The 25,758-nt window shown below is 46.2% G+C and overlaps 2 protein-coding genes across 2 annotated transcripts; both read right to left on the bottom strand.

The window, feature by feature from the left end:
- Positions 1-6,217: 6,217 nt before the first annotated feature.
- On the bottom strand, positions 6,218-18,760 carry LOC144741664 (cingulin-like). The gene is given in 22 exon segments (XM_078624171.1): positions 6,218-6,307; positions 6,309-6,354; positions 6,555-6,718; positions 7,226-7,334; positions 7,481-7,599; positions 7,680-7,763; positions 7,881-7,970; positions 8,714-8,875; positions 9,249-9,419; positions 9,497-9,751; positions 10,138-10,227; positions 10,406-10,615; positions 10,879-10,957; positions 12,727-12,821; positions 12,823-12,876; positions 14,641-14,853; positions 14,972-15,095; positions 15,176-15,273; positions 17,346-17,415; positions 17,498-17,595; positions 17,883-18,421; positions 18,460-18,760. Coding segments are annotated over 22 exon segments (3,261 nt in total).
- Positions 18,761-23,945: 5,185 nt separating this feature from the next.
- Positions 23,946-25,758, bottom strand: LOC144741663 (pygopus homolog 2-like). Its single transcript, XM_078624170.1, is given in 9 exon segments — positions 23,946-24,197; positions 24,199-24,605; positions 24,608-25,190; positions 25,192-25,284; positions 25,286-25,321; positions 25,323-25,349; positions 25,352-25,477; positions 25,480-25,644; positions 25,714-25,758. Coding segments are annotated over 9 exon segments (1,734 nt in total).

Raw genomic sequence — 25,758 nt, 5'->3', positions numbered from 1 at the left:
AGTATCTTTCATGTTTTTATCATCAGTGGTTTGAATGTATTGAAGAGTTAACACTAATTATTATCACCCCGGCCAGGGGGGATGTGTTTCCACCTGCGCCTGTCAGTTTGTCTGCCAGCAGTGTTACGTAAAAAGCTGATTTTCATGGTGGAGAGGTGGAGTGACGACAAGTCTGGTAAGTCTGGTAAGTCTGGTATGAGGGAGGTCTGAGCTCCTCCGAGTTCCCGGAGTGTTCGTCAGTATCAGTCTCTTATTACTGACTGGGTCCATATAGGTTTTGTCATTGACTGTTAAAACACCAAAAACGGGAGAAAATGCCTCCAGTGTTTCACTTCAAAAAGTTTCAGTCTAAAAACCTGAGCATAGTTTATCTACTTACATATTCATATACTTTTATACATGGGCTGGGCGAATAGTCTTTTCTGATTGGCTGGTAGTTTCTAATATTCATCCGTGGCACAACTGTCAGCGGTAACAACTGGACATTTGACTAGGAAAACAAGCAGAATGGATGATTTTAACATTTGTTTACGCTGGTTTGGAAAGTACACAAATTTTGACGAGAAAATGAAATGGAGAAGAAAAGACATAAATCAAGCAAAAAAACAGCCAGGGAAGTGACACTTGAAGAGTTAGGGCTTGGATACCACATGAAAACATAAATCAATCCTCCCATTTCTGTTTCTTTGGCCAATGGCCATGGGATAAGGGGGTGAATCAACACGTAGGTGTGCGATAAACGGTTTTACGGCATAACAGGGGGATGAAGAACAGTGCAGCGCTTCACACCGAGTGGCTAAAATCACAAGGTTTAGCCTTGTGAACTGATAAAAGTGGAGACTTGAGAAGTAAAACCAGACGTGTTTATGTTCGTCTGGGCCTGTCGCCTCTGTGACGTCTGATCTGTTCATTCAAACAGCTACAGCAAGTCGAAGCTGCTTGATGTAACTGTTTGCAAGTGTGGTTCTATTGTAAATGATGATAATTCTGCTGGAGGAAAGGATGGAAGTGTGATAGAACAAATGTCCCCAAGCGAGCAGTTTCGACACAAACTCAATCAGGTTAGTACTGAAGAACTCTCTCTCTCTCTCTCTCTCTCTCTCACACACACGCACACACACACACACACACACACACACACACACACAGCATGATTTTACTGCAGGTGTGTGGGTTTTTTTTTTTTTTCTTACATAAAAGAACAAATCTATTTTCAAAATCCACATTTCCCACTCCTGATAGACTACGACACCCTTTACCCAGTTATCCTGCTTTGATGAAAAAAGCCTCATTAAAAGCCTCGTATCCAAATGTTAAACAAATCCTGTAGCAACCTGAAGGAGGAAACACGGAGCCCACATTATGACTCACTGATGTGACTTATTGTAAGCAACAATTCGCTTTCAAATATACAACTTTTACAGCAGAGGATTTAGAACTCTTTGATGTACCAGTATCAGTAAATCATCGACTGTACAATGCTCCGATTTTACTGTAAACAAACATTAAATAACAGACATTAAATGATGGACATCATGAGTGTTGTTTTGTATTAAAATGTGTATGTTGTGTATTTGTGTACATGTGTTTGTGATAACTGTGTTGAGTTTAATGATACAAATCATTAACTTGAACTCTAGATGTTTACGTGGGTAGGTCGGTAGAACTCAACACTCACGTTCCATCTGTGCTCCTGTTCTCCATTTCCCAGCAGCTCTCCACTCATCTTCAGAGAAGGGAAAAGAGACGAGACATAAAGCTGAATGAGCAAGTATCGACTGTATCAGAGCTGAAAACGTGTCTGACTAAGAGAACCTGCAGCTTTCTGCCAACCAGAGCGAGAAGGAGGAACCACCTGGTCCACTCCCTGTCTGAGTGTGAGACATGTCAACACGTCCTCTACAGGAACATCCTCCACTTGTCTCCTCCTGTGACTCAGCTTTATTTGTGTTGTGTTGTATTCTTGACTTTTTCTCTTCTCACGCAGACACACATCTTTATCTGCCACTGGTAGACTGTATGCTTTGATAGAACCAATGATACCGTTTTCTTTAAAAATGAACATGTGCACACACAGTAGCGAGTATACATTTGACATGTGCAATAACACAGGTCAGTTCACCACTGACTGTTGGTTAATAGTTGTGAAACTTCTTCAAAAGGATGAATGAATCTAAAATATATGAATGTAATAAACGTTTCCACCACAGTCCATTTTTTTGAGATGCACCTGTTTATGTACTGACAGTTTAGAACACATATGTAACATAAAACTAACCACAGAATAGAACCATCATTGACAGATTTCAATCATTTTCCTAAAAAAAAAACATGTTAGACTCAAAGGCTGGACCTCAAGCCCCCGTTGGAAAATGCTGCTGTAAGTGCTGCAAAAAGTGGACAAACCAAATGTTAAAGTTAAAAGCAGATAAAAACTTTATCTGATATTGCTGCTCTGATATGCTCAGAGCAACCATCTGCATATTTCATGAGCATTATGTAATGAAATCATATTTTTGAGGCAAAAAACTCAATATTTCTAGATGTGTCAGAAGTAGTGGCCCCCACTGTATATATACATGGAGGAGGAGGAGGAGTAAGATGTGTGAGAACCTACAGGGAAGAGAACCATGTCTGACCTGAGAGGCGTTGGTGGCACCTCCATCCAGCAGACTTCTGGGACGAGTCCTGCTGAACCACATCACTTTGACCCTCTTCCACAATGACCCCATCGGTCCTCTCTGCTCCTCATCTGTTGGGGTTTCAGCAGGTATTCTTCAAACTCCCTGTTATTTTCCAGCAGTGTGAGGAAGTGTGAGAAGGAGCAACCGCCAACCCCCCAGCGCCGTGATCTGCTTCCTCTGCCGCTAATTCTGTGACAGAAGTCCAAATAGGATCTTGTCGTGTTTGATAACGCCCTGTCACATGTCAGGTGGCTCCCTTTCTCTCACTCCTACTCCAGGTACGTCCATGAACTCATTCACCTGACATGTGACATAAACGCTGTTGAGCTCTTAGATGAATATCGGATCTGATAGATGATCAATAAGTGGTGTGTAAAAGACATATTTAGAAGATGTAAATATATAGAACAGTAATCAAAGTGTCAATGATAAAACAGCTGTTTATATGCAAAGTGACACTTTACATAATGTGATATAAGATCCCATGATATAACATGACATTTATGTCTGTTTCTGCCCTTCTGAATGCAATTAAATGTAAACAAAACAAGATCAATTTTCTGTCACCAACACGGTGGGTGACTGGGTGGACAGACAGAGGCAGAAACGTATCACACAGAATGATTTCAGAGCTACAACAGATATTTGAATTACAAACAAGGTCGGCTGCACCGTAACGTTAGCTGAGATGCAAACAGACATTCACCCTGAGTTCACCAGTTTCACAATAAAACAACACTATCTACAAAACAACATTTGATTGGAGTCGTTCAATAGTACACGTACACACACACACACACAACACACACACACACACACACACACAGCAGCAATGCTTGTTGATATAGGTGCTTTTCTTTTGTAATAGTTGATTATTGTGTGTGGATGTGAATACACACATAATACCACCTGTATCTGTACCTGTAATAAATGTAAAAACAGTTATGAAACGTCATTCACACGGCACCTTCAGAGACTATGAGCAGCATTTTCCTGTCGATACTTGCTGGAGAAGTTCTCTCAGAGGTGTGGCACCAAATGACTTCTCTAATCCCCAAACCTGGTGGAACCATACTGCCTGTTGTATCAGCACTCCACAGCAGTGTTCTGCTGTCTCACATGTATTATTTGCAGTGCTATTTATTCCACAATATGTAGTCACAGTGTACACATTCCCAACATCAATTACCCACAATACGTCAACCACCTCCTGTTGACACAAAGGGCTTGAAGAGAACATCTTACAGACGGAGACACCTGTGAGCTTCTTGTAACTTAGTTCAATGTTTGTATGAAAAAAAGCTTCCGGTACATTGTTTTATATTGTACATGTTGGTGCAGAGACATCACAACAAACAGCAGCTGTGCCTCAACCTTTGTTTACTGTCACACTCTGAATACAGGAGATCCATCGAAGGTCTGGATAGATCTTAGTTTGGAAACCCCACGCAGACTTTTAAGTTTTACTTGCTCTCTTCCATTTCAGTCGTGACCCTGTGAGGACAAAGAGGATGAGCTCAGGTGAAAGACGAGATGGGCAGGAGTCGTGATTACAGCTCGATGTCTTCAGTAATTACAGTAAACCAAGGAGGGATTACAGACTGTAAACCTCTGAAGGGGGGGGGACTCATCCTGAGCAGACATACACAGGGCTGACTGATTGAGGTTAGAACTTTATTGCAACTGCAACTTTATTTTGGCACAAAAACAACAACAAAAACCATCTGAGATTGAGAGGCTCATTGAGGCTCTTATTTCCTGTTCTGCTCTGTGACATTTTGCTCGTGTTGCGAATTCGGTTGGCGTGTCAGATGTCTACGTGTCTTTTGATGATTAAGTAATGAAGCCCGCAGTTTCCAATCTTGTCTTTCTCCTTTGTCTCTTTTGACTGAATAATGCCAGACAGACTTCAAACATGAGGTCTGTTGTAATATTTCAGGTGTCATCCATCCACTATGGATTCACCATTATTACTCTGGCTGGAATCATCGCTCCAGCTTCATTGTACAATCGGTTGTATGAGGACAATAAAAGACTTCTAAATCACGTAGGATAGAGCTTCTGAAGGTCCAGCAGTACAAGTCCAAACGTGATGTTTGCGTCACAGCCTCTTCTGCAGGTCATGACTGATTCACTTTATAAATCTACATCTCACCGCAACACACGTTTTTTTTCTTACTCGACCCTTTTTCCATCCATACACTTTTGGTCAATAGAGTAAGTATCAAGCATTGACCGACTCCGGTCTGTGTAGATGGAACTCAGACCTCTGTGCTGCACGCAGCTGATGTGTAAACGTTTCAAATATGGAACAAGTGGTGAATCATTCGCATTCAGGACAAAGTGCCGGTTCAGACCTGCTGCTGATTGACGCTCCCCCCTGGGGTCTCACACACACACACACACACACACACAAACATGCAGCGAGGGATGATGTAGCAGGAAGAGATGTTTGATGTGTGAATCAAACCTAGAAGAAGAGGCGACAGGAAATAAAACAGAATCGAGCTGAGGACTGTGTGAGGAAACGTGAATATGCTGATTTTAGAGGGAGCGGAGCAACAATCCATCACTGATCAGCAACAGTGTAAAAGTACTTCTATCCCACAGCAAAGTAAAAGGTGGAGAACAAGCTATTATACATCTAAAATTTCGTACCAAACATAGATATTACATAAGTGTTTTTATTGTACAGTGGTTTCATTATGTACATAAAATGTTTGTCAATAATTGGGGGAGAGCTACCAACTTATTACACATTTAAATAACAGCATCCTCAACAAGCTGCTTGTTGTGGATGAAAAATATACATTTGAAAAGGTTAAAATAAACACAGAACATAGAGAGAGACTCGTGATTGTTCCAACACACAAACTATTACTGAAATCATCACAGCAGCTATAAACAAAAACACGTGCAGGGACAACATTAAATTAGTTTGGTTTTAAGGCCTCGGAGTGAAAACGTGCACATGAACAAAGCCAAAAGCCAAAGGTTTTTTTTAGAAGAACATGAAGAAGCTTTGAGGATACACGGTGCCGCAGCGTGAACGCTGGATTGTCTGAAGTACGCTCAGTGAATACCGGCAGATACAAGCTCAGTTTGAAATGGCCCATTACAGTCACATTCAGAGGTAAAAAAACCCACAAAACATCACATCACTTCCAGAACACAAACAAACGCTACTCACAACACTGGAGGATAAAAGTCTCATGCACCAGCCAAATATATAGTTGCGTTTTGGTTTCAAAGTGGCAGCACAGGAATGAAAGTGGTACGATATCTCTCTGCTACATGAGCTCGGAGCGGAAACAAGCCGTGAGTTTGATCCCACGTCATCTGTTCAGGAAACGGGACTCCAATGTCGTCTCTTGAGCAGGAGTCAAATGAATGAAGTCAAGTGTAATATGATCACAGCTCGAGGTGTAAAAATGTCAGCTCGTTACCCAGACGACCTGTGTCTGTTGGTGGAAGATAAAACAACTGTAAGTTTGCTGTGCAGCTGGGTTTGACTTCCTTCCACAGTGGTTTCTCTAGCAGTTGGAGGTCTGCAGGTGGCTCTCGTTCAAGATGGAGGTGACGCTGCTCTCATACGCAAACGCGTCCTCGTCCTCTGAGGCTTAAAATGGACGAACCCAGAGCGGCACGATGTGACTGCTGCACCTTCCGCCTGCGGACACACAGACAAATGAGAGCAGAGTGAACAAGTGTCGGCTGAAGTGCCATCTAGTGTGAAAAGAAAGAAGTGACATATTCACCCAGTGTGCAAACACACTGAGAGCACATGAAAAACAAACAAAAACAAACGTGTGTATGTGCTGCATGTGCTCAGGTACAATGAAGACGAAATCCTCCCGCTCCTGAACCTACTTGAGCTCAGTCTCCAGTGCGGTGACTTTGGCCTGCAGAGCTTCCTGCAGCTCCTGCTGCTCCTCCAGGTCCCTGAGCACCTTCCTGCGGACGCCCTCCAGACGCTCCACCTCCCCCTCGCTCTCGTCCACCTGCCGTTTCAAGGCCTTCACACGCAGAGACAGCTGGGAACGGAGAGGGAGAGTCGGGGGGTTAAAGGGGAGCAGGTGAAGACGGTGGGGGGTGGGCTGGCGGTTGTCGGGTATGAGGGTTTGTAGGAGGGAAGGTACTAGCAGGAGGAGCAGAGGTCAGGGAGTGACCTGGGTGGGTTTGGGTCGGGAGCAGCACAGATGAGATTAGTGATTAATGTCTGAACTTGTAATGATTTTCATCTAATTAAAGGGTCAATTCAGAAAAAAATCGTATCCACTGCAGAGACACAGCAGACAAGGTGGAGACTAGTCTGACATCTGCCTGCTTCGTACTCTGTTCCTACAGAAGTGTATTGCATTCATTTTCCAAATTAAAAAAAAGGATTGTACTGAGTTATTTCTCCTGTTTTACGTGGTAATTTAAAAAAAAAAAAAATTAAAACTTTTTTTTTTATTGGTTCTCATGGTACTTGTTTTTCTCCACGTATGGGGACAGGAGGTACGAACAGGTCGAGTTACGCAGCAGTTGTCGGTGTTCACCTGGTCCCTCTGCTCAATGTGCTGGCTCCTCTCCTGGTCCAGTGTAGCGTTCAGCTCCTTCAGTTTCCTCTCTGTTCGCCTTTGAGCAGCCTGGATGCTTGTTTTCTCTCTGAGCTCAGTGAATCAGAGGACACCAGCATGAGACACCTTGACACATTTTTTTTTCTTTGCATGTTTTGGTCAATATTTTATGAGGATTCACTGAAATATGATCAAATATATGATGATGCCCTTGTGACCGGACTTCTCTCACACCTTTCTTCGCTGCGTAACCTCTCCTCCAACTCCTGGATTTTGTTTTCCAGCACAGCGATTCCAGCCGAGGGTCGACTCTGTCCCTCCATGTCTGCCACGCGACACTTCAGCTCCTTCACCTGCGAGGCGAGGTGAGGTGACTTTGAAACAAACTGTTTTTTTCTTCCTCACATCTCTGTGGGGGAGCGTTTGTGTGTACCTGTCTCTCCAGTGTGCCTTTGTCCATCTCCAGGTCGTGTCTCGCCGAACGCTCCTGCATCAGCTCTGACCGAAGCTGGTCCACCTGAGACGGGGAACGCAAAGACTGAGGTAAAGTGGTGACTGTAAACCAAACAGCGCCCTTGATTAACTGCATCATTTGTCTGAGCAGTCACATGTTTCTGAGTTCTTCCTGCTGTACCTGATCTCTGCTGCGTGTGATGCGATCATTCAAAAGCTCAGCGCTGCTTCTCTCCTCATCCAGCTCGATCTCCAGTGTCTTTATCTTATCCTGTGCACACAGCAAAGTGACTAAAACATGATTTCGCCTTAGAAACAAGTGTGACCATTATCAATCAGAGAGGTTGTCATGTCAAGTCGCCTGGGTTATTGTAACTCTCTTTTTACTGGTCTCCCAGAACCAATCAGAACCATTCAAAGGCTTCAGCTGATTCAGAACTCAGATTCAGAACCAAGAGTAGGAGCATTGGCTTCCAGTCAAATTTAGAATGGACTTCAAAGTCCTCCTGATCATTTCCAAAGCTCTAAATGGTCAAGGACCAAGTTCTATCACTAACCCCCCTCCGTCACTATTTGCCCACACGGACACTGCGTTCATCGGCTGCTCATTCATACTGGACGTTTCCAGCAAAAGACGCAAAAACGCTGGAGGTGCAGGAGTTGTTTGTTATGGTCCAAAGCTTTGGAACACACTTCCTGCAGACATCAGGGAAACGGGACGTTTTAATGTTTTTAAGACACACTTTTCTATGCAAGCTTTTAACTCACGTACACCTCTCCAATACTGTTTCAGTGTCTTTCATGTTTTTTAAACGTTTCATTTCTGGTGTTGCATCCTAGTTTGAACGTCTTTTCATTGTTTTGTTGTGAAGCACTTTGAGCTGCATGTGTGTCATTATATTATTACCTCACACCACTTTTTACCCTTTCACCCTGCTGACATACCACCTCCTTTTACTCTCACCCTTTTTTTTTAGACGTCCTACTTGGTGACCTTTGACCTCAAAGCCTCACCTCCAGGCCTCTGATCTCCCTGGTGCGGTCAGTGTGGGTGCTCTTCTCCGACTCCAGCTCGCTCTCCAAGTGTTTGAGACGGTTGCTGAGCAGGTCTCGGTCCAGCTGAGCGCTGTCTCTCTCCTCGCTGCAAACCAGCAGCTCCTTCTTCAGACGGGAAACCTGCACCAAGCACACAGCACCGTCATGTTTCAGCTAAAACCTGCTGAAAAGTAGTGAAACAATTAAAGAAAGTAAAAACTGAGTGCACAACATATTAAATAAAAGGTGAAATAATAATCAATGAAAGAAAAGATGATATATAAATCGATGCGAGCCTATTTAGTACTGTCTACCCCAGTGTGTCAAAAACACGTTTGTACCAAAACGTAAATAAAGAGATTTTTTCTCTTGTTTTTTTCTGATTCTGTCAGCTTTTGGTCCTGTTGATGTACAGGTGTGCAAAAGGTTTTCACTGAGACACTCAGACCATGAAATGTTGTTGGATCGACTCTTTCCATGAAACAGTATTTCCGTATGTGCCCGTGTTCCCGACCTCCTCCTGTTGGGCCTTGAGGCTGCTCTGGGCCCGCTGCACCTCAGCCAGTCGGTCCTTGTTGTTGCGCTGCGCCTCCAGCAGGTCCTTCCGTGAGCGCTCTCTGTAATCGTCCAGCTGCGTCTGCAGGGCGGCCACTGACTGGCGGGAGTCTCCCATCATCATCTCCATCTGACGGCGGCGGAGGACACAGGTGAATCACCGCGTCATCACACATGAGTAGAATCGCCCACCTCTGCCTTTCACACCTCTTTGTTAATTTTCTCCAGAGCTCGATCCAGCAGCCTCTTCTGCTCCTCCAGGTCGCTCTTGCCCCTGCGGAGCACCTCCCTCTCCAGGTCCCTCTCCTCCAGCCGTCGGGTCAGCTCGTCCCGCTCTTTGCTCAGACGGGTGGAGGCTCTCTTGGCCTCCTCCAGCTGGGTCTTCAGCGAGCGGTTCTCGTCCTCCAGCACGTCCATCGCCTCCTCGGCCTCTGAGCTCCTGGGCACACTTGAGTGAAGCCTCTGGAGGGTGACAAATATCCGCTGCTGTCATTTGCTCACAAAAGGAGACACACATGATTCCGTTTTTCTCCCATTCAATATTAAAGTGTCACGCATGTAAAATATACAGATACTGATTAGAATGGAACTGAAATGACTTAAAGTGCTTTTGTAATAAAGCCTACAATGTTTGTTTTACACAGCCTGCCACTTACAAAAGTAACAGGATTACAGCTCTTAGAACAACGCCTTGTACATCAAATTCATGTTGGAGGGATTATTCTTCTGAGCTTCCATGTCTGAATTGTTCTGATCTACGGTTGGAAATAGAGTGTGTGTGGGAGGCTATTTGATTTGTCCTTGTTCAGTATGTCTGTTTGCAGAATGCTGCTTTTCTGTTCCGGTACCATGCGCGCGAGCCGCTCTCGGAGGCGAGTGTTTGCTTCCTGGAGCTCCAGGTTGGTGCTGTCCACCATCGGCCTGCCTGAAGCTGATGCCTGCAGAGAAGCGAGGAAGGAGCCATTAAAGACAGAGACCTCATATTACACAGAATTAATTAAAGGTACCAACAACTTTCAAAATCCCTCCACATGAAAGTCATGTTTGTTTTACACCCCCCCCCCCATTTATTTTTCTTTTACATCATCAGAGCTGTTTCCCCAGATGATGCTTCACCTCTTTTGCTTTCTCCAGCGCCTTTTCCAGCTCGGCCTTGTCCTTCTGGGCCTGCTCCTTCACCCTGCTGATCTCAGTCAGCAGCTCGGCCTCTCGCTCTCCACCGGCCTTCTTCAGCGTTTGAAGTGCCTCGCTCTTCTTCTCCAACTCCCCCCTTTGTTTGTCCAGATCAGCACGAGCTCGATTCAAATCGTCATGGCAACGCCGAAGCTCCTTAGGATAAGCAATCAGAGATGAATAATGTGTGCGCGAGAAGAATGTGCCGGGGCGCATAGCAATGTGTTATAATATGAGAAGAGTGTGTGTTTGTATAACTGTGTGTGTCTGTGTGTGTGTGTGTGCAAGAGAGCTGACGGGAAAACATACTGAGAGATGATCAAGAAAAGATGTGTAAAGTAGAGATGAGCCACGGCACTTCACCCACACAGCCGCCTCCATCTCTGCTCTGCTGCGACACCCGACATGTGAATTACCTCGGTGAAAGAGCTCTTATCGTCACACGCAGCCGTTTGTTTCTTCATGGAGAGCAGCGAGTCCTGAAGCTCCTTCAGCCTGCCCTCTAAGTCCTCCTTCTCCACGCGCGACTTCAGCAGCCTGTAGGAAGAAAGCGCATGTTAAAGAGCTACATTCGTAACACACACACACGCGCGCGCGCGCGGCGGCACACACACACGGCAAAGATCATCACGTCACACCACACGAAGCACAGGCTACTGACACAAACCAGTGAACTCATCACATCCACAGTCTCTAGTTTGATTACAGACATGATTTTCATGTTTCAGATAAAATTCATGACTTCAATCAACACATTTTGGTAGTTTATAGTCTCTGGATTATGCTCAGTAAGAATCACTGATCAAACCATCAAAACCCAAAATCCACTCTGAGATTTTCAGGTGAATTTTGGAGAAACGTGTCTCAAAGATGAATCTAAGGTCTAAATCTACACAGTGGAAACACAGTGACATCAATATTCTGTCTCACATTTGACTGCTGGAGTGCGTCTCGTTCCTGTTAAATAAAAAGTCAAGTGAAAGAGTGCAAATATTAGAAATATCAAGTAACATTATACAAGATAAGACAAGCAGCTGATGTCAGCTATGTCTTCATACACTGCAGTTTTTACTAAATATACGTTTTTTTACAGCCCTCAGCTTTGAAGTTACAATTCAAAGATTGTAAAAAACATCAAACCGAACCCAGTGTTTTTGATGCTGGACAGCGGTGGGAATCTGTTCCGACTGCCAAGTCAAAGCAGGAAAAGATATCTGAGAATAAAACCTGTTCTCTGTTGGCCTGTTCGATGTGGGGATGCTGATATGTGGCTGCTATTTTCTCCTGTTAAAAGGGAACAGCATGATTTGTGCGCTTAGAATTACAAGGTTCCTCTCGCTACGCAATGAATATATATTCAAGGTTGTTTTTTAATGAACCCTGTTGATGTAGGATGCTGAGAGAGACACAGAATGTGAAAGCTACCGAGGCTACATCCGTTCACTCTAAGCACACAAATGGATTCACGCAATCCACTTCACAAAGTCTCAAAACGCTAAATGAAGCCAAACATCCCTGAAAGATGAATACTAGTGTGTTATGGCCGGGGGAGGCCCGGGGAGCCCGGGGACAGTTGTGACACTTTGACTTGCTCCACTCAAAAACAAGCTGGAATTGCAGTCGCCACATATAAAATAATAAACTTTTTCATGAGATACAGTTTTGTATTTTAAACCGAGTTCTCTTCTAATCTAATTAATGTAATCTATTGACAGTCAGAGTCAGAGGTGAAAACGTGACTGTGATGCTTCAGATGCATTGTTACTGATTTTTTTTCCACTTATATTCCAACGGGATGAAATAACGCTGCATTATATAAATCACAGGTTAATTAATGAGCTCAACTGGTGTAACAGCGCTGGCTTCAATGGATCTGAACAGGTTTGCTAACTCTTCTTTTCTTTATGTGCTCATCTGTTTCAAGTAATGTGAAAAAAGTGTCAGCAATATTAGAAAAAATATTACTTATTGTACTAATACTGATGAAATGATTTAGTGTTTGTTTTCTTTTAGAATATTAGGGACCTGAAAAAGTCGGCAACCTGTTTCATAAGACCACTTAAATGATCAGATCATTCAATGATATGTTACAAGTGTACATTGAGAAATACATTTAAATAGTACGTATGTAAATCAATACTTGTGATGGGTTACAACCGTCCTTGGTCTCCTGTGTCAATGCTTCCAGTCATCTGCCATCGATCTGTGGGCGGTGACGCTGACAGCAAGGATTTCATGGGGTGTGTGTAAATGTTGGCACTAACTGTTGGTGGGTGCTGTGCAGCTCCTGCGAAGCGTCTTGCAGCTGCGTCTTCCACTGCTCGCCCTGCTCTCTGCAGCTGTCCAGCTCTTCCTCCAGAGGCCAGCATGGAGGCATTCACCCTCTCCCTCTCCTGATCAATCTGCTCCTGGGACTGAAACATGGACACAGGCACCGTTGTAGTAAGTATAACACATTCCTGATCGGCACATCCCCTCCTCACTGTCCACTCCACATATTAGAGCAGTCAATCAAAAGCCAGAGAGCGCTTCAGATGAGTGTGCTCATGTTTTCTAAGCAAATATCGACAGAGAACCACATTTCCTCTGCTTCTGCCCCTAGAATTTATCACTTTAATGTATATTTCTAGATAAGGAAGAAAAAAACCCATCACAGAGCAGGATGGAGTCGTCAACGACAGCAATCCAACCACTTTAATCCTCCTCTCACCAACACAAATCCCCTCATCAGGAGCAGCTGCCAACTTGTCTGCTCTGGAGCTGGATGCTACTTTTTTCCTGACACTGCTTTTACTGTTCCCCAAATCTACATAAGCATCTATCCCTGTGTGTGTGTGTGTGTGTGTGTATATATACTTCAGATGTCATCTACACCATGCCCCGCAGTGCTCCAAAAATAACTTACTGGTGGAAAGCGAAACTCTACAATAGAAATCCAACTAAAAAAAAAAAGTTTTCATTGGTAATCACAAGTAGCAAAATTTTTTTATTTAGTGTGCACAGCGAGCTTCGCCTGACTTTATGATACCCTGACTCAGTGTTTGAACATTCGGCAGAATGACAAGACAAAGGCTGGATGTGAGTTTATTGAACCCTTATACTGCATTCTGGACAGACTGATGTACATCTGTATCTGTGTGGACACATCTTCTGCCATACAAATATGAGCTGACTGTTTCTATCTTAAGACTGCAGGAAACTGAGATATTTATCAGGATCTGTGTAACGCAGGTTTTGCTGAAGGCGTCAAAGAGGTCATACATTCTGACGAGTTTTTTTTACCTCCGCTCAGGAAGCTGTGTACTCTCGCTTCACTTTCTGTCTGTCAGCTTTTTGCAAAAACTACTGGAAAGATCTCCAAGAAACTTGGAGTACTTGGCCAAGAAAGACGATGAGGCGGAACTTTTTTTCGGAACCCGCTCATCTTAAAAACATACGCGTAGAAACTGACCCCGTTCAAGCTTTACAACACTGGGATCTGTCAATGATGGAACGTGAGGTCAGTGTAAGAGCCTCAGCTCCAAAGTCAACAGCAGTGGTTCTCCACAAAATGTCTAAAGGGGAGTTCTCTCCATACACATGTACAAGTACATCAGTCGATAGATGTTTCAGCTTTCGGCCGCTTATACGTTGGTACACTTGGATGTCAAAGCCCCAATTTATTTATTCACATGTTAATGAATATGTGACTAGTGTTATAGATCCGTGAAAAGAAATGAGCAGAGGTCAGTGACGGTAGGATTTCCAATCTGTGTGTTCAGAAGTCTCTTGGATAAAAGTGTCACTCTTGTTTGTCTCATCCTCTGTCAGTGGAAATGACAGAGGATGAGACACTTACACCATCTCGATGCCTCTTACGAGACAAATAAGCCACAATTTCTACTAATTCCATTTCTCTTGTTCCACAGTATCCACAGATAAAAGGTCCCTGAGGTTTCCTCTGTCTCAGCTACACAACTTCCTGTCCCTTTCATCTCTGTTTTCTATCGGATGGTGCTACCAGACTGAACTCTTAACCACTGAACGGCAGATGAAAGAATCACTGCAGCAGCACAGTTCAAAATCTGAATCCGTTCAGGAAAACACAGCTGTTTTTGCCAGAAACAATTTGTTGTTTGGAGCTGAGAGCGGCCTGATGAGACACACACACACACACACACACACACACACACACACACCTGAGTGACCTGCTCCATTGTTCTTCTCAGGTTCAACATGTCCTGGCTGAACTGCTCCCTCAGAGCCTCCATCTCCTTGTCATGGCACTCCACCTCCTCCTTTAGAGCCCCCTTCAATGCCGTCAGCTCCCGCTCCCGCTGATGAAGGGTCTCCTCCTGGCGCTGGCGGAACACGGCGGCTTCGGCCAGCTCTGCCTGCAGAGCCATGAGATCCTGCGGGGAGACGTTCAGAGACATGAAGCTTGTCCTGTTTTACACGGCACGCGCGCGTGTGCCGGTGTGTGTCTGTGTGTGTGTGTGTGTGTGTGTGACAGCACTGCGGCGTCACTACCGTCTGCAGCGAGTCCGAGTGCGGTGAAACCTTCCTCAGCTCCTCCTGAAGCTCACTCAGGTGATCTTCCTGTAGGCGCAGGCGCGATGCTGCCCTCTCTCTGGCCATTCGCTCCTCAGCCAGTCTAAACACACACACACACACACACACACACATCATCAATACACCTGACTCATTCACAAGCAACACAACACACGCACATACTCATCGTGGGCCTGCTGCAGTTCTTTCTTGCAGTGGCTGAGTTGCTCCTGAAGCTCCTCCAGGTTTCCTTTCCTCTGGCTCCCATCAGATCCCCCTGTCTGTCCCCAGAATACAAACAAAACAAACAAACAAACAAACAAACACGGCGAGAGAGGACAGAGGACAGTCAGAGACAGGAAGACAAAGGATACTCTGGAGCAGAGCGTCCCTGTCGACCTCACAAATAGACAATTCTCTCTGTATTATCTCAAAAAGAAACCCTGCATCGGATTTCTTGGCCTAGTTTCCAGCTGTCAGAAAATCTTTGGGAGAGCTGGTCCTATCTGCGTGCGAGGAAATTGTCAAAACAGACGGGATCTTTGCAAGTACACGACTCTCTCCGACACGCTGCTGGGGAGCGGAACCGGGGCTGAGACGTCGCCCACACTACTCAGGCATTTGTCGACGCTCGCTCTCGCTGAAAAGGCGATATGAGCTTGAGCCCCTGAAACCGCTCTTATCTTCCTACACACTCATTATACGGACGCGCACACAGAAACAAGAGAGACCGAGTGAGGATCTTGGGCAGGTTGTGCTCCTCAGGGGACCCTAACCTTTGTGTTAACATTCTTCTTGGGACAGACATATTTTGTAAAGATTTATTTCCTCTTCTTCTCAGCCCCCCTGCAGGACATTTTTGTAGACAATAACGTAGCAGTTTCTGTCCTCCAAGAGATAATTAACTGAAGATAGCTGAGAATATGTATCAGATCCTTTGTGCACTTGGAGTGTATTTCATCAGTGGTTTCCTTGTGTAAGTGAATTGTCTGGAGTAAAACAGACGCATGCTAATATACCAGAACATTATGTAATGCAAAGGAGATAACAGCATGGTCCAAAATATTTGCTGGTTTAGCGCCTGATGAACTTTTTATAACCTCCGGGGTTTTCAGTCTGTATAGAACCACATCAGCAGCCTCAAGTAACGCTGGAACACTGGAATCCTCATTTGACCGGTGGAACAAACAAGCTGTCAGTGGATAAACTCCATTACTCTCCCACTGAGACACATTAGCTGGTAACCCTGCAGTAAACCAGTCCAGCACTCTGAGCCGCAGACAGTCGGGGCACACGGGGACCGTCAGCCGCACTTCACAATACGCTGGCAGGGCAGAAAGCAGCCGAATGCAAATACGGCTCCCAAATCAAAGGATAAACATGTTTCATTATAATCTGGATTTCAGATGATGTAACGCAAATAACCCGGTTGTAAAAAGGTGGAGAAAGGGGTCCAGAGCCTGAACAGGGGGAGGACCACTAGAGATGTGTATGAACAAACAAAACAAACAAAAGGCTGGCTTGGGATAATAATGAGTGGAATTCCACAGAAGCAGAGGTGGAGTTCTGAGGAGCAAGAATGACTGATGGATGGACAGTGTGGTCACTGTCCTTAACCCTCAGACACTTTGTACAGCAGGACTCCCCCCAGATGGACATACCCCCCCACACACACACCGCCCACCCCTCCTGGGCTGGTGTCACGTTCCGGCAGATCTTAATTATTGATGCTTCTCAATAACCGCGCTCTCATCACACTGGGCGCGTCGACAGCTTTCCTCTGCATTTGCATCGTTGCCAGGAGACGCAGACCAGCCGCGGCCACAAACACACTGTGAAGTGCGGAACAAGGGTTCTCACATAATCAGGTGCATCCTGGAATATGAGTGGATGAGAGCACCAGGGAACGTGTCTGTGTAGATTTATGCAAAAAGTGTTCATGTTAACGAGCGTCGGTGTGTTTTAATAAGGTGTTAGAGGATCAGCACAGAGCCCTTCGTCGCTGCATGCTTCGCTGCTGAAACAGGACTGAATCAAACAGTAACTTTATATTCTTAGAAAAGAGGACGGCCAGCTGACCATCTGTTAGCTTCTTTACATCAACACTCCAGCTCTCCAGCCTGTGTTTGACCAACAACTGCTGTTGGTGATCAATGTCACACAGACATGAGCGTGAAATACCACCTAAACATCAAACTACAGACCTCTTAAACACACTGCTCAAGCGTCCATCATCTCCTGTTTGCTCAAGGCGAAAGCTGCACCGGGAGGCCTAAACAACCCTCTTCAAGTGTCTGAATATACTCTATATGTCTGTATCATATATTCATGAAGCAAAGACGTGGTGCTGTACCTTTAAACCACTCGTGGCCTCGTAGACAAGGTCGACCTTCCTTCTGAGGGATCCTTCAGTCTCACTGGGGCTGGGGAGGAGACCGTGGACAGAGGTTTCCATCAGACATATATCTCAGTGACTTTCAGTGCATCGTGAGTGTTTTTATTTACCCGTCTTTGAGAAGGCTGTAAATAGTTTGCTTAACTTGAGCTTCTTCTTCTCCACTGGCGTTGTCTGTTTTTGGAGCCAACGTCCTTGGAGGTATCTCCTTCACACAGTCAGAAGAGTCACTAACAAGCACAGAGGAGGAGGGGGGGAAAAAAAGCTCACCAGGTACTTACAGGTTTTTTTTGCAACAACTGGGTGGGGGTCCTTGGCGATGACCTTCCCTGGCGACTTGAAGTTTGGCTTGGGGGCCTCAGGTGCTGTCACCTTGGCAACAGGTGCGGGGCTCCGACCCAAAGTCATTGGGGAAGGTGACAACAAATCGGAAGAGGACGACAAAGAAGAAGCATAGGGGTTCAGCATTGGAGAAGTAGGTGAAGAACTGGAAACCTCGACTTCTTTTCGAGCATCAAGACTTCTGGAACGTCTGCGCTCGTCAAAGCGGAGGCGGTGCCTCGCCCCGGTGCGACCTCGGGTCTGGGTGGCACCGCCCGCGGGTGTGCCACTGTTGAACTTGCTGATGAGCTTGTTGATGGGAGCCAGGGAGTTGGTATCGATTGCCTGGACAGGCGGCTCATCGGCGGATACTGAAGGTTCTGACTCTGTTGTCAAATCTGCACTCATCCCGCTGTACCTTCCCAGAGAGCCAGGAAGACCATTTTCTTTGACCCCTCTAGGTCCCACACTGTTTATTTTAACGGGTTTTAACCCAGCTTCATTGTACTTGCCCTCGCTAGTCCAGTCTTTGTCCTTCTCTGATTCACTGGCTGTTTTCTTGGGTGGGGGTTTGGACTTCTCAGCTTGTCGGCCAGTCCTGCCCTCCTCCTCCCCTTGAGTTCCTGCTTGACCGTCGCCTGGAGGTCTTCTGAGAGGGCTCTGTAAAAACTCTCCGTCCTCGTCCTCTGCCGGTGAAACGGGGGGACTGGTTGCTACTAGCAGCGGCGCCATATGGGTTCGTGGGCTCTGCTGGCTCTTTGTTTTTGGGGAGGCTGTTGGTACGGTGACGTGGGGCCGGGGCTCTGGGTCGGAGTGTTTAGCTGAACACCGTAGGAGTCACCTTTCTCACCATCTTTGAGAACCACATACGGCTGCCCGGAGATTCCCTGAACACGCACTGCCACCCCATATTTATTGGCGGGAGAGGGAGCACTGCTGTTCCCTCTGGGTTTATCAGCAGGACTTCCACCTGTGTCGTGGAGATCTTTGATGAACCGGATCTGAACGCCATAATCCACCAGCGACTTCCTGTCAGCGGAGAGGCCGCTCATGTTGACTTCCTGGTTTTTAAAACCAGTCGGCCTGGGCAGAAAGGGCACAACAGATATGAGATGAATGACAGGTGTAAGTCTTCAATTCCAGCTTCAACCCTGATGATGAACGATTACACCGCCGTCTTGAGCAAACGGTGGTCTCCATTTGAAGAACAATCGAAAGCAGATGCTATTGTATTGATGTCAAGCCAAACACGCCAGTGGGGCACTAAGAACCTCTTTGTACAGGTGTAGGCCTACACCCGCCTTCATGGCCATGTTTGCTGCATCTTGCTCAAGTTGGTGCGATGATCATCAAAAAGATGTTTTTAAATCATCTGTGCTCAGTGAAAATGGTGATTTGAACAGAGTAAACCCTCCAGCCTCCCACAAGAACAGCTGTGGAAATCAGCTCGGTGATGGAGACTAGGAGAAGGTGAATACTCCTCCTATTGTCCAGAATCTGGTGGAGCATTAAACACTAGGGGCTATGTCAGGAATGGGGCTCTGTCTCTCTCTCCCTCTGTGGCTGTGCCAGGGTCTCCACAGTCCCCAGCCAGAGTAGAGTCACTGAGGCATGGACTGTTTACTTTGAGATGAGCACACACACCACACACACACACACACATCTCCATACACTGCTGTGTGCTCCCAAATATCTAGCTGATCATCTCTCAGGTTTCTAAATGCCCAGACAGTTGTGTCGCTGCACCTGTGCAGTCACTTTATTAAATAACAGCTGCAGCCGCTGCCATTTCTCCTGCATCCGTTCCTTTTCAACCAATCGCGCCCGTTTCGTCTGCAGATGAGACCCTCCCAGGTACTGAAGTGTAACCGAGTCTAATTGATCGCTGGTTATAGTGTAACCTGTGGCACGTCAACCAGCCGTGGGCTTCAACAAGTGAACCAAAGACAGCTTTTGTCTCCACAAAAAAAAAAAAAACATTCTTAAAATTCCAGTCGTTCCCTTTACACTCTCCATCGTGCGTGCTTTGCATGTGTATAATACGAGCAGATTAGGAGGAAACTGAGAACTAGGGCAGCATCAACTGTAAAGCCAACACAATCTGAAATCTGCCCTCATCAGCAGTAAATCAGAAATGAGAAACTCAATTAAAAGGTGTAAATTGGAGGCAAAAACACTAAAAAAATGAAAAACTAAACTTTCCTGTCATATTTAATACTGTACATAACCTAATTTGCCAGGATGATGAATCCTGCTCATGTTGAGGAAAAAGATGAGCGCTCTAAACAGAGGCGTTCACACAGGTGTAATACGGTTTCTTGAGTAAATACAGATGTACACAAATGGAACCACGAGCAGATCTGTCTGTTCCTCCACTGCTGTCACAAGGAATGGCTGTGTCAACAGACACAGGAATGTCACCAAACGGGCTGATCTGCCATCACTCCACCTCCATCCTCGCTCAGGCTCTTCTCGTTTTCCTCTGGCCTAGTTCCTGCAGCTTTCTCTGCCTCTCACCCCTCCGATCCTCTGTTTTCTCCCACAGCTCTCATGCCCTTGGGGTGACTTAGCAAACACACGTTACTGGCTGGCTGGCAGATGTGGTTGACGTTTATGTTGAAAAGTCTTCAAGTTGTCATATTAACAGGCACTTAAGACTTCAAATGACTGTTGACTTGAAAAAGTGAAAAAAACAGATGATCAACATAATAATCCATCCAAATATCCAAATAAAACGGTGCAATATCATAAACAATCATTACTGACATCAGTGTTTGTTTGGTATTTTTGTTAGTAAGCTGCCGGCTGCTTCTCTTGCATAATACAACAACAACATGGTAATGGGGCCCCTCATTAAAAGGGACCATGTTTATCCACAAACACCTTAGGGTGCTCAAAGTGAGCCCCCCCCCCCCCCCCCCCCCCCCCAGCCTTTATATTTGGGGCACATTGATGTCTGGCTGAAAAATAGGACCCACCACCCTGAACTGACTGTGACTTATCAGCAGTGAACTTATTTTTTTTTTTTTTCCGTTTTATTATCATCATTCCCGCACTTTGATGAAGAATTAAAACATCAATCTCGTTGTGTGAAATGGTGACGACATTCTCGCCGTTTAAACCCGTTAAGCACCTGGCTGCTCGGGGGATCATTGCGTCACACCCACCTATCCGGTCAGCCAGTATCGGTGCGCGTCGAAACCTGCTTGTTTACACGCTCCTGTGGGACCACGAGCAGGGCAACGAGGGGTAAAACAAACAACCGGCGCACCTGCCTCACAACCAGCTGCCGTCGCATCCTGTTCGCAGCTGCGTCCGTCCGTCCGTCCGTCCGTTCGTTTCCGCTTCACGCGACGCGGACTGATCCAATTATGAGCAGGTGCGGACGGGAGAGGCGCGCGCGGAGCCGGCTGACAGCACCGAGCGGGCAGCGGGAGGTTTTTTCCCCCCTAAAGCAGACGGTGTCCGGTTCGGAGGGCGGCGGACAGAGCCACAGGTGTCCACCAGCACTTATCCAAACACGAGAAAATGTCCGCTGCGTAAAGCTGCCTTACTTTTCCCCACTTGTGCGCCAAATCCCAAACAAGGCAGAGTAACAATCCGGCGGTGTTGTTGTACTGTACCTGCACAGATGGTCCGAATCCCGAGTAAGTCCCGTGTCTTCCCCCGAGGTCAATCCCTGTCAGCGGCTCTGTGCAGTCTTACCGGGATATTAGCCGGTGGACTGGGGATATCGGGAGATTCTCCCCCTCGCTGCCAGAGCAACCTGTTGCCAGTACGTCGAGGCGTCATCGTCCCGCCCCAGGACGCGTCTCATTGGTGGGAATCTCAACCGGGGGCGGGGCCTGTCGCGGCGTCAGCTCCATCTGTGTGCGCCGGGTTTCATTCATCCACAGCGACAACAGACTACAACCACATCCCAGGAAATAAATGACCTGAAACATGTTCTGAGTGCAGCGGACATATTATTTTCAATATATTTTCACAGGTACTAGCTCTAATATCACTCTAAAATCTAACATTTATAGAGAACACATGGATGAAAAGTACCACATGTTTAAACGTTTCCTTTTTCTAGTATTTTCTTTGACAGCAGAGAGGAAAAAACAATGAGAGGATCGTGTCCACATCAACACAACAAGCTTTGTACGAAGAAAACGAACCAAAAAAGATCGGCTTGTATTGTCTCATATCAACCAACCACACTGACGATAAAATACAAAGGTCTCTGTCTGGTATTGGATGTACCGACTTCAAATGAAATGATTAATTTGCTATTTCTGTAGTTGAGCTCAACTTTTATCAAATAGAATAAGTTACCACTTTAATTACTTTGTCCTGAATTAACTTTCCGTATTCATACTTGACTGATTCAGTATCTCTTCTGCCCTTCAGAGCTAAATTATCCTGCTTTCAATGAACCTTCTGAGGAAATTACCAGAAATTAGCAGACCTGTAAAATAAGTCTTTTCATCCTCAATATGATTCATGAATGTTCTTTAAACTATTTAGTAGCTGATCAGGACTTCATAGCTACAACTTCACTTGATTTCACATTAAGTGAACAAATCACAGTGAAATTATGTGGAAAAAGAGGAAATCCAAAGGTCCAGTGCAAATGTCACATTATGCCCAACTCCAAAACTGAACATGAGTACAAAAGAAAGTAGATAAAATGGATGTTTTACTGGGTTTTTCCGACCATCCGTTTAATACAACGATTAGCAAACATTTTATAAAAAAAATCGAAAACAGACATGGACAAGTACAAAAAAAACAACAACAAAAAAAACGCCTTTACTTCAGAATTAAGTACCTTTCCCTTCCCCACCTTGTGGGGAGCCTCCTGGTTCCCTCTAGGTGGCGCCAGAGGACAGCACAAACACCAGTACAAAATAAACAGCTGAATAGGCTAAAAGAAAGGCAACTCGGCCATTGAATAGAAACAAATAAGGAGCGAAGGAGGAATAGTAATACCGAGACGATTGTGAAAGATGGGTATTTTTTGTTCTTTAGTTATTTGGTCTACTTCAAGGCCTCTTGCAGCACAGAGGCCAGAATATAAACAAGAACAGTTACTGCATTGGTTCACATGCATCGCCCCACTTTTTTGTTTTTGAAGAAAAAGTACTATGCACATCTGATGACAGAATGTCACTACTTGCTATGCAACACCACCCAAAAGCACTGATGTCACAATTCATGTGTTCTGCAGAGATAAAAAGAAATGGCTGATGAACTGGTATAAAAAGTCACAAAATTTAACCTGTTCGTTGGATCAGCTCTGTTGTATGATCACAGCTGATGGGAGTTCCACGTATTCTTCCGAATATTTACAATTAATAATATCCTTAGAGGCACAGATGAAACCTCGGCCTGGATCTCCTTTGGGTTAAATCAGCACTGGATACATACAACATGACATACAGAGTCAAGGTGTGCGTGTGTATGTTGTTGTGTTTTATACCCCAAATCAATGTTTTTTCATCACAATACACTCGCGACTGAGTTCTTACGCTGCACTACACAGACAAATTCCCCCTATTTTTTTTTAACTTTTCTTGCAGTAAAAAAAAAAGCATGACTGCAGTTATTAGAATAAAGCAATATGCTGGTATATGAAGCTGTAAATCCATTTCTTAGCGAAAGCCAATACACTTTACATTTTTTTTTTTATATTTAAATATGACGTTTCAGGTCAGTTTTAATATACAGCCATGAAAATTTGGGAACATATTATATTTTTAGTTTGACTCGTTCCAGTAACACACATCAGGTGGAATTACTGAAATTTGCAGATTCATTTAACTGCCTCGCCGGTGTGTGTATGGTGTGTTTGTGACATTTCATCACAATCACGCTGTGCGCGAGGTGGGGGTAAGTCAGTCACAGCAAGTTAGTTTGGGAGCTTCTGTGTCAGCTAATCACAAAATGTGAGGTAGTGTGTTGGTGTCAGTGCTTTGCTGGTTGGCAGGCTAGATGTCGGAGGGACTTTGTCAGTCAACATTCATCATGATTAGACTCATATTAGGGGGGATCGTTTGCTTCACTCAAAGTGCTATAAATAAGCCTGAATGTCAATGAGTGTGTTTCTCTATGTAGTGAATGAGTAAAGGGCTAGTCAACAGAAAGTTGTCAGCTGTCCTGACTCAGATCATTCAGTTCAATCAAAGTAGAGCAAAAGAATGTCTTCTTCTCACGCATCACATTTCACTCTTCTACATTGTCAATTACTCCTCAACTTTCATTAGCTGCCACCAGCTGGCCTAATCCCTGGCGCACAAACACAGCCTGGATGTCCTTGGACTTGATGCAGAAATCACAGGCCCACACAGCAGCACTCTCCCGAGTCAGCAGCCCATATGCTGGCTCTGTCAGGCCTGTGCAGTCACGGTGAAACCAGCGTTGGCACGATGCCTCGCACAGGATGGCGTCCTGGTCATCATGCACCTCTGCCATACAGAGGCCGCAAGGAAAGACCATTCCGGGGGCCCCCAAGTTTTCCAGGGCCCGAGCCAGGGCCGGATGAGGGGGCAGCAGGACCAGGGGGCAGGGGAGACTGGGTGTTTGGCGTGGAGGTGGAGTTAGAGGGGGGGTTGGGGTTGCTTCCTGGTGTGTTTCCTCCGTTGTTGTTGGTTAAGTTGTTCTGACCAGAAGAGGCGGCAGCATTTGACATGGGACCACCAGCACCTGGAGTGTTGTTCTGCTGGTTGTGGGAGGCGGAGCCAGGGGGCAGAGTTTGGTGGCGTGGATTGCTGCTGCTGCTGCTGGTTGGAGGTGGTTGAGTTGGGGGTGTGTTGGTATTGTTCGGGGGTGGCAGCTGATTGGGAGGTGGATGTGGGGGCTGGCCTGATCCGTTTAAGGGACCAGTAGGAGAGGAGTTGGGATTAGCTGTGGGGGTGCGGATGGAGGTTGACCAGGTGTGTTGGCATTGGGCTGCTGGACATCAGGGTGACCAGGGAAGTCTCCTCCAGGCTGTGGTGGGCCGGAGTTAGGGGGAGGGCCAGGAGTGGTATTATTTGGAGGGGGGCCATTGGGATTTACATTATGCTGCTGCTGTTGCTGCTGTTGTTGTTGTTGTTGTTGCTGCTGCTGCTGCTGCTGTTGTTGCTGGGGCCCTGGTGGTGGTCCTCCTCCCCCAAAGCTCTTTCCATCCTCATTACCTGGTCCTGGTGGGCTGGGGCCAGCATAGGAGCCATCCTGTGAGGGGGGGAACTGTCCCTGAGGTGGCATACCAGGTAATCCTGCCAACATGTTACCTCCAGGACCACCTCCCATCCCACCCATCATGTTCATCCCCTGACCTGGTCCCATGCCACCCATCGGAGGCATCGGCCCATGAGGGGGCCCTCTGGAACCACCCCCACCAGGTAATGGGGGGCTGTTGAATGGGTGCCCACTCTGTCCATGCTGCTGCTGTGGAGGCATGCCGAATCGAGGGTGAGGTGCCCCCCCTCCTCCGGGACCTCCCATAGCACCGGGAGGACAGCATGGGATTGAATCCTGTCCCAGGGTGCATGGGTGGACTAAAGTTTGGTGGTATATTGATCTGAGAGGGCCCACCAGGAGGAAATCCCACCCCCACCACCTCCTCCACCTCCACCGCCACCCCCCAAAGCCAGGCATCCCTCCAAAACCTAGCTGGGTGGTGGGGGTCCAGCATTAGACGGAGGGCCAAATGGTGGTCTCCTTCCAGACTGGCCTCCAACGGGTCCTATAAAACCCATGCCTCCGCCCATTCTGCCAGCACCGCCGTATCCACCTCCTCTCCGCCTGCACCTGGACTGGGAAGAAATGGCGCACCACCTGGTCCACCTGCCCCACTGGGTCGAGACGGGGGCCCAAAGTCATCATCAAATGGGTTCGAAGCCACCAAGTGGTCCACCATCGGGGTAGGAGGTGGGGCAAACTCAGTGAGGTGGGAAAACCCTGCCGCCTGAATTCGACAAGGATAGTCAGAAAAATACTTGTTTTCTGTAAGTCACCATAGAAAATGTACGATTACCTGTGTTGTGGATTTCCTCGCCTTCTTCTTCTCCGGGCTCTTCAT

This window comes from Lampetra planeri, unplaced genomic scaffold, assembly GCF_965212315.1.
Source record: "Lampetra planeri unplaced genomic scaffold, kcLamPlan1.2.h2 scaffold_647, whole genome shotgun sequence".
Taxonomy (NCBI): Eukaryota; Metazoa; Chordata; class Hyperoartia; order Petromyzontiformes; family Petromyzontidae; genus Lampetra; species Lampetra planeri.
Note: the sequence above shows the minus strand (reverse complement) of the source record. Positions and strands in the feature narration are given on the sequence as shown.